The 9,293-nt window shown below is 47.1% G+C and overlaps 1 protein-coding gene across 4 annotated transcripts; it reads left to right on the top strand.

The window, feature by feature from the left end:
- ZBTB18 (zinc finger and BTB domain containing 18) lies at positions 1-8,892 on the top strand. 4 transcript variants are annotated; one of them, XM_081824487.1, is made up of 3 exons: positions 2,507-2,635; positions 5,069-5,756; positions 5,869-6,134. In XM_081824487.1, exons 1-3 carry the CDS (start codon positions 2,623-2,625, stop codon positions 5,876-5,878), a joined length of 711 nt encoding a protein of 236 aa, XP_081680613.1. In that variant the 5' UTR covers positions 2,507-2,622; the 3' UTR covers positions 5,879-6,134. The 4 variants fall into 4 exon arrangements, with proteins under 4 accessions (XP_081680612.1, XP_030875980.1, XP_081680613.1 ...); XM_081824486.1 differs by lacking the exon at positions 2,507-2,635 and adding an exon at positions 1-142 and having other exon boundaries at positions 5,069-8,892; XM_031020120.2 differs by lacking the exon at positions 2,507-2,635 and adding an exon at positions 702-2,500 and having other exon boundaries at positions 5,069-8,892.
- The last annotated feature ends 401 nt before the right edge of the window (positions 8,893-9,293 follow it).

Genomic DNA, 9,293 nt, shown 5'->3' with positions numbered 1-9,293 from the left:
AGGGAGGGGGGCAAGAGGAGGAGGAAGCCCACCAAGTCCGGCGGCGGCGGCGGCGGCGGCCGGGAGGAGGAGGAGGAGGAGGCGGAGGACGCGGCGGCGGCGGCGGCGGCGGCGGGGACGCGGTGACTTAGGGCCGCTCCGTGTGAGTCCCGGCGCCGGCCCCGGCCCCTGACCCGGCGTCCCCTCCGCGCCCGGCCCCCCTGGCGGGCGGGGGGCGCCAGCTGTGCGGCCCCGGCCGGCGGGCCCGGACGGGCGGAGGGCGGGCCGGGCCGGGGGCGCCCCCGCGAGTGGAGTTAGTTTGTGTGCTTGGAGCGGTTGGGGCGGCGGGGGGCGGCGCAGCTGCGGGAGGCCGGGCGCGGGGACGGGGCCGCCGCAGCTGCGGGGTCGGGCGGGGTGCGGGCTCGCCGGCTCCGCGCCGCGCCCCCCCAACCCGCTCCCCCCCCGGCCCCCCCCCCGCGGCCGGTGCAGCTGCGGCGCGGGGCGGGCTCCCGGCCGGTGCAGCTGCGGCGGCGCCTCCCGGGTGCGGAGGGCGGCGGGCTGGGGGAGGGGGCTTGGGAGCCGCCGCAGCTGCAGCGGCGCCCGGGACGGCCGCGGCTCCGGGGACCGGTGCAGCTGCAGTGGCGCCCGGGCGGGGGGGAGGGGGCCGGCGGGGGGAGGGGCCCCTCCCGGACTGGTGCAGTTGCCGGGAGGCCCCGGGGGCTCGCGCGCCGCGGCGTTGGGGAGGCGGTAGCAGCCACCCTCCTCCCGCGGGCTGCTTCTTACGACTTTTCTTTTGTTGTTGCCGTGACCCGAGTCTGTTTTCTCGTCTGCTGTTTGAGGTGTTTTCCTGCTGCACCGGCTCTCCGCCCTCCACCTCCTTCCCTGTGGTTTAACCTTCCTCTTTCCCCGTGTGTTTTATGCACGGTGAAATAGGTGGAGATTTGCATTTCTTCTCCCCCCCCGCCCCACTCCGCACCCTCGCCCCCACCCCTTGGAAAAAATAACCCAACCTCGCAAACCCTCTCTGGACCCCGCGGTAGCAAGACTGTGAAGGGGTTGATTTGTGAGGTGGGAGTCGCTGGCCCATTGCGGTGCTTGGGACTCATTAAACTGTCACTCACCCCCCACCCCACTGGGTAAATGGGGTGATTAATGTCTGATATATTGGAATGGGGCGAGGGCATTTGTGGAGAATAGGTTGTGTGGCTGAGAAGGAATGTAGCTCCGGAGAGTGCCTCCTAGAATAGGCGTTCGTCATTATGTCATTCACCGCGAAGTTAGAGAAAGTTAGGTTTGTGACTTTGGCAAAGCGACGAGGACAGGACAGAGACGTTGGTTTTTGTTACTCTTTAACTCTGCCGCGGTTTCCTGATGAGGACGGAGTGGTGCTCACCAGGGCTGCGACACTCGTGCCTCAGGCCTTTTGTGCGCCTCACCCTCCCCAGAGTCTGTGGAGATGTATTTGACATTCACAGATGTCGCAGCACCTTGCAGGGCACCGGTCAGCCCAGCCCAGGTTCCTGGACGATTTCATCAGCCATTAGGAAAGACCCACAAAGTCGAGCTAAAAAGTTCTCAAACTTGCTAGACATGCCCCCCCCCCCTTACTGAAAGCTGAAAGGTTTTCCTGTGATCGTGAAACATTACAGAGTGACCCAAAAAAAGATTGTTATGGGACACAGATCGAGGGGAAGACAGAGTTCTGCTTTTTCTGAGCGGAGAGTCCGATCAGATACGCAGGTGCAGCGTTCATTGTAAGTGGCTGTAGCAGGTTGTTTCAGTTTATTAATTCGTCTCGTTGAACTGAAGTACTTTCCAGGATTTCAGAAAGTGCAGTTTCACCTTGTTGATGCTGAGAGTTGGAATTTGCATTAACTGGCAATGTGAGAAATTTTATTGAGAAGGTAGTAGGAAATGAGCAGTTAAAACGAGCGAAATCATAAGGTGAATCGGGCTGGAGTAATAGTTCTGCTTCCTCTTCCAGCATTTGGAGACACGTATGCCATTATCTCGGCAGGGAAAAAAAAAAAAAGTACCATGAGAATATTGAAATGGGCCTGGAGATGTCAATTGGGTTGGTTTAAAAATATCCCTAAGCTGCCTTTGAAACTGAACGCTGGAGTTGAATAAAAGTGAATGTGGATTTCCTGAATAGCGCCGTGGCTTGAGTGTGCTGTCAGTGTGTAAGCCAGTCCACCAACTTGAGACAGAAGTGTTGCTATTCCATAAATACAGTAGAACTCCATATGCTGAGTTTTTCCATTTCTTTCTGTTAGAAAGTTTGGAAAAAAAGGGAGACTTTGAAGTATTTTGTTTATACTAACAGAAGAGAAAAGTTCTCCTAAGAAAGAGCTGGTGGCAGGAGTGTAGAGGAGTAGCATATGGCATTAAAGGGAGCACAGCTGGAGGTAGCATTTCCATCTGAACATGATGTCAGAGCAGCTGACAGCCTGCCATCCCTCAGCCTTTTATTCTAACACACAGACAGGGAGTTAGTGTGTGCGGATCTGTGCTGGAGAAGGTATCTTATTCCTCTCTAACATCATCTCCACTTTGCATCTGTCTCTCTTAGTCTGCTTTTTTTCCACCGATGTAACAGACCTGGAGCCAGCGAGACTCAGAGGAAAGGACTTAATCAGGTTTATGTGTCCTAAAGGTAGGAGTAGCAGGAGATTAGATTGAGCCTATTTCTGTTGTGGTGTTTTGTTTATTTAATTAAAAAAAATCACATTACTTTTCTAACCCAGTTTAGGAATAATATATGAAACTGAGTATGAAATGAACATCTTATTGGAGTTGAAAGTCTTGGGCTTGTTTAGTTTTAATTTTTATCCCTTTTGCTCAGGCAAGTAAATAACTTCAATACACAGAAATATTTCAAGTTTTGAAATGTTAAGAAAGGCTTTGAAATGTTGCTTTTTGAGATCACTTTGGATTAAAATGCTTCTTGTGGTTGTTCACTGCTATTTAGATTCCTTTTGCTTTTGGGGTGGAGGGGGGAGAGAAATAGTAAACTGTCTGGAATCCAGCATTCAAACTTATATGAGAAGATTATTCTGGTTAAGAAGCTAGATTGTTGTGTAATTAATTCCACTGTGAAACTTTATTCTTCAAAACATTCAGCAGCACTCCTGAAACATACAGCTGTAGTGCTTTTGAAACCGAAGGTTTTTTAAAATGGGGGAAAAAAAAAACTTTTGTCCTCAGGAGAATAGTTTGACTGGTTTCCTCATTTCTCTTTCAAATATATATTTAAGAGAGCTTTTATTTCAGCATAACAATAATTATTTGCAGGAGTTTTTGTGTTAGCGACTAATTTAGAACTTGTAGATTTGAGCTGCCTGAATTGGCCAGACAGCTGTAATCGCACTCCTCTGTTCTTAATCTCTTTATCTGGGCAGCAGCTGCCATATGGCCACAGTCAGCTGGATCAGATGTTTATAAGCTTCCTTCTCTGTCCCTCTCTGTCCTCTCAGCCTCCTAATTTGATCACGGCTACCTTGTGAGCTGCCCTCCAATCTTTATTTTTAGCCCTCTCAAGGATTAGGATTGATGTTAGCTGTGGGGCACTTAAAGTGATTGTATTGTAAATCTTGGTTTATTCTAGCGGTGGCATCGTGCGGAAGGTATTTGGGGGCTAGGATGAAAGTTTTAGTCCATCTTGGGCAAAGTGGGGAAAAAGCAGGGAGGTAATTTCTGGAATATTAAGTTGCTATGTATCCGTTCCCCAGTGCACTCTCTGAGCTGCTTGGTGTGGAACCTTGCTTCTGGTCACAGGAAAGGGGAAGTCGGGTTTTCTTGATTTTTTTTTTTTTTTTAAGGAGTTGAGTTTTGCAGTTGAATTTTGACCCTTTGTACATCTTCGCCTTTCCTCTCGGTCAGTCTCACCCTCCTTCACCAGAAAACAAGGGCAGCGATGCATATTTGAAAGAATAGAAGCTAGTGGGAAAACAAAATATATCAAGTTTTATTGAAACAAAGTATTTTCTGTTGCATGAGGTAAGGCAGAGTCAGAAAAAAAAATAGTTTCTCTTTTTCTAGTAAGGCTTTTGGGGCGGGGGGCGGATGTTGAACCTGTAAAGCTTTTGAATACGATACGCCTTCGTTTAAAAGTTTGAAATAATTTTGGTATGGAATTCATTTGCTTTTCAACGGATCAAAGTTTAGATGAGAATTTTCAGAGTTAAGTGAAGCCCTTCTGGTTCCTGATATTCTGGATGTACAGATTTTACAAAGAAATATTACTATTTTTTTTCTCAATTCATTTAAAAAATATTTGGATTTGTTCATAGTAAAGATGATCTTTTCCATCTGTTGGTGTAGTTCTTTCTGATCTCGTACATGTGTGCCATACCTGCAAATCCTAAGGCATTAACATCTGTTTTTATACACAGGGCTTTTGTTGTTGTAACACTCTGACTTTAAAAGTGAGTTGTTTGCTAATTTCTGGGCTAATTATGCGATTTCATTTTTTCCCCCCTCGATTCAGCCCGTGTGTGTGTGTGTGTGTGTGTGTGTGTGTGTGTGTGTGTGTGTATTAAAATTGTGCTTTCTAAGTGCAGTCATGTATCAAAAGTAATAAAATAAAAAGGACGGTTGAACAAGTTTTCTGAATCTTCCAGAATGTATTTGGGACTTTCCTTTGTTCATTCTATGAGCTGTTCCCTTTGAAATTAAAGCTGTTTTGTAGGTTTTGTAGGACATAATTTGATGAGTAGGTTCACTTCTTCTGAAAGAGAGCTAAATTCTTCTTCTCAGGAAGGGACCGCATGAAGTGAAGGCTTTTGAAACTTCACTGAAAGTTCCAGAAAGGTGGAGATGCATCAGGGACCGTTTGGCTGGGGGCAAGGAAGTTTGGAGAGTGCACTTTTTTTTTCTTGTCGCATTTAGGTTTTGTGCGAGTGATCTGGTAGTCCCTGGGTCATACGCCTGATTAAAATGCAGGGACGGGTACCTCGGCGACCCGAGCCGAATCACTGTCACTATCGTTTTGTGTGTGTGTGTGTGTGTGTGTGCGCGGGGACTGGAGGACTAGAGCTCTGGAAAAGTTCTTCCTGAGTGGGCTCTCACGAGGTGTCTCTCTCCGCAGGTTATGAAGACAGTATGGAGTTTCCAGACCACAGTAGGCATCTGCTGCAGTGTCTGAGCGAGCAGAGGCATCAGGGCTTCCTTTGTGACTGCACTGTGCTGGTGGGAGATGCCCAGTTCCGCGCGCACCGAGCTGTACTGGCTTCGTGCAGCATGTATTTCCACCTCTTTTACAAGGACCAGCTGGACAAAAGAGACATTGTTCATCTGAACAGCGACATTGTTACAGCCCCAGCTTTCGCTCTCCTGCTTGAATTCATGTATGAAGGGAAACTCCAGTTCAAAGACTTGCCCATTGAGGACGTGCTAGCAGCTGCCAGTTATCTCCACATGTATGACATTGTCAAAGTCTGCAAAAAGAAGCTGAAAGAGAAAGCCACCACAGAGGCAGACAGCACCAAGAAGGAGGAAGACGCCTCGAGCTGCTCGGACAAAGTCGAGAGCCTCTCCGACGGCAGCAGCCGCATGGCAGGCGATCTGCCCAGTGACGAAGACGAGGGCGAAGACGAGAAACTGAACCTCCTGCCCAGCAAAAGGGACCTGGCGGCCGAGCCTGGGAACATGTGGATGCGCCTGCCCTCCGACTCCGCGGGCCTCCCCCCGGCTGGCGGGGAGGCCGAGCCACACGCCACAGCAGCTGGAAAAACAGTAGCCAGCCCCTGCAGCTCGACAGAGTCTTTGTCCCAGAGGTCTGTCACCTCCGTGAGGGATTCGGCAGATGTTGACTGTGTGCTGGACCTGTCTGTCAAGTCCAGCCTTTCGGGAGTTGAAAATCTGAACAGCTCTTATTTCTCTTCACAGGACGTGCTGAGAAGCAACCTGGTGCAGGTGAAGGTGGAGAAAGAGGCTTCCTGTGAGGAGAGCGATGTTGGCACTAATGACTATGACATGGAACATAGCGCTGTGAAAGAGAGTGTGAGCACTAACGCCAGGGTACAGTACGAGCCGGCGCACCTGGCTCCGCTGCGGGAGGACTCGGTATTGCGGGAGCTCGAGCGCGAGGACAAAGCCAGCGACGACGAGATGATGACCCCGGACGCCGAGCGCGGCCCGGTGGAGGGCGGCATGGAGAGCAGCCTGCTGCCCTATGTGTCCAACATCCTGAGCCCGGCCGGCCAGATCTTCATGTGCCCGCTGTGCAACAAGGTCTTCCCCAGCCCGCACATCCTGCAGATCCACCTGAGCACGCACTTCCGCGAGCAGGACGGGCTGCGCAGCAAGCCGGCCGCCGACGTCAACGTGCCCACCTGCTCGCTGTGCGGCAAGACTTTCTCGTGCATGTACACGCTCAAGCGTCACGAGAGGACCCACTCGGGCGAGAAGCCCTACACGTGCACGCAGTGCGGCAAGAGCTTCCAGTACTCGCACAACCTGAGCCGCCACGCCGTGGTGCACACGCGCGAGAAGCCGCACGCCTGCAAGTGGTGCGAGCGCAGGTTCACGCAGTCGGGGGACCTGTACAGACACATCCGCAAGTTCCACTGTGAGTTGGTGAACTCCTTGTCTGTCAAAAGCGAAGCCCTGAGCTTGCCCACTGTCAGAGACTGGACCTTAGAAGATAGCTCGCAAGAACTCTGGAAATAATTTTATAGATATATATATATATAAATAATATATATATATACATAGATATACATAGATCTCTATCTAGTTGTGGTACGGTCTAAAAGCAGCCTTGTTTCCTGGAACTAAACCGTCGGGGTGTTAACTCGGTTTTGCACTTTAGAGTAGCATGAGACTCTCACTAATTTAGCATTCTGGTAAAAGAGACTTTGGAGCAAGTCGGAGACTAGAGAGGGCTTTTTCTTTCGAGGGGGTAGGGGAAGTAAGCCAATAAGAACCTTTGAAACAACTCGTCCTATCACAAGATGCTTTCACAGGGCTTAATTCTGTCGACACTGCATTGTCTTCTGAGCGCTCTCTCTCTCTCTCTCTATCTCTCTCTCTCTCTCTCTCTCTCTCCCACTTTGTTTTGGTTTTGTGTTTCTGTTTTGTTTTTTGTTTTGTTTTTTTGTTTTTGTTTCTTTTCCTTTTTCAGAGTAGAAATTCCCTCCAGTTTTATTAGCCTCTTTATATGTCACAAAATTGCATGAATCTTTTCTGGCTGTTGGAAACCTGAATGCTTTTAGACCCAAATGGAAAATTTCTGAAATGCTGGATTATCTATTTTTAAACAAGCAGTTGACTTAAAACTTTCTGTGGCAACTTCTGGTTTTCTGACGGTTCCCAATGAGAGAAATTCTGAAAGTACACTGGGATCACTGGGACGCTGTCTTTGTGAAGGTTTGCTTGGGATGAAAAAGGATATTGCAGCTTCAGCAGTGTTGAACTGTGTGTTGAAAAATGTGAATTACTGTTCTTGTATACTGTAACTGATTACACGGGCTGGGGGGGGTGTCAAAGAACTTGACAGGTTGTGTTGATGCTCTTAGTTGAGTCTTGAAAAGTAAATATTAACGCTACAGAAATGCATGAGTTTCAATATATTTTTTGTCTTTGTTTGCATTGTATAACTTTAACGAGTGAGTTTAAAATTATTTAATTTCCTTAGAAAAAAAATAGCACCGTTTGGGGAAAAAACTGGTGTTATGAAGAACGTAAATGCACTGTTTTTATTTTTATTTTATATAATTTAAATTGACTCTCCCACTGTCTTTAAGTTGAAACTGTTAAGCTGAATAAAAACTTAAGCTGCAAATTGATAACTTTGCTACATAACAAGGAAAATATAAATGTTTACAAACGGCTTAAAGATTTGCATGTGTGCAGTGTGCATTTATAACAAACTTCTAATTGCACAAAACCCATGCAGGCTCAAAAGTTTAGGTGTACACATTTGCCCAGTTGAGCATTTTTAGAATAACTACTGCACAAATTGACAATAGGTCATTCTCTCTCTTCTTTCTTTCTTTCTTTCTTTTTTTTGGGGGGGGGCTCCCCTTCTCTTTTTCTTCCCTTCTCCCTTACCCTCCCCTCGCTCCCTCCCTCCCTCCCCTCCTTCATCCTTCCCCCACTCCCCCCACCCCCAACTCATGAAAAGATTCTATAGACTGAAAAAGCCCCGGGCTGAAAGGACTGGACTGCCTTGATTGACGTGGGGAAGGTGGGGAAGGGGGTTAGTAGACTATGTGTATGGGGCAGAGGAGGCTGCAGCCCAGTGTGGTTTTAATGACCAGCACGCAGGGCAAAAGCATTTTGCACAGTGTTTGTTTTCCTGTCTTGCACTTACAAATAAGGTCTATGGGAGTAGCATGGAAAACGTTTGCTGTTTTTCCCTTTTTTTTTTTAATTGCTTTTGTTTAAAATTTGATCGCCTTAACTACTGTAAACATAGCCTATTTTTGTGCTTAAGATACTGAATGGAAAACTCCATTGTGTGTTGCTGGACTGTTTTGGAAATATTTGGTCAAATGTGTGTTAATTTGGCTGTAATGGCATTTAAAGCAAACAAACAAACAAAAAAAAGCTGTGAAAATGGCCTTGGAGCATTATCTTTAGTTACTTGAAGAGTTTCTAGTTTTTTTAAATACAGTTTATGTTAAAATAATTTTTATTAATTTAGAGGAGACAATCAATGTCTGAGAAAACGGACTTTCTTTTGGATTTTCTTTTTGTGGTCATTGTGAGTGATTGCTTTTTCCTTTTATTAGTTTCACATTCTTCCTTTGTTCTAAAACTTAGACTGACATCTAGCTTTGACAATCATAGTATGTTTTATTTTCCTGAGGGGGGAATAACTTATAATGCTGTTTAGTTTTGTACTATTGGTGTGTTGGTGAATTTTTAAACTGTGTGCTAACTGCAATAAATTATATGAACTGAGAACCTTGTGCGCGTTATTTTAATTATGATTACGTACTGCATAGATCCTAAGTATGTATTGTATGTGGCATCTTTATTTTTAATATCAGTTCTATCCGGAGCTTGTGAGATTATTAGGATGCCTCAACTCACTCAAATGGAAATGTGCAAACATTTTGGCTTTCAGTCCTTTGAGGTACTAATGCACATTTCTAAAATGTGACCCATTTTCTACAACCTAGATCAAGAATGTTAAGGTAATTCCCTAGCAATCCGTGAATCTACAGAACTTCCAAGTGGCAGCCTGGGTTCTTCCTAATAACGCTGTATGACTAGCTACTCCTCCATACACCCCAAGCCATTTTCATGGGTAATTTTATCCTAAGTTGATGGGTCAGATCTATTCTTCTGTGTTCTGGTGTAAG

The sequence above is a fragment of the Leptonychotes weddellii genome, chromosome 6, assembly GCF_054177405.1.
Source record: "Leptonychotes weddellii isolate Sample4059 chromosome 6, ASM5417740v2, whole genome shotgun sequence".
In the NCBI taxonomy this organism is placed as follows: Eukaryota; Metazoa; Chordata; class Mammalia; order Carnivora; family Phocidae; genus Leptonychotes; species Leptonychotes weddellii.
The sequence above is the reverse complement of the archived record's forward strand: the minus strand, read 5'-3'. Positions and strand labels throughout refer to the sequence as shown.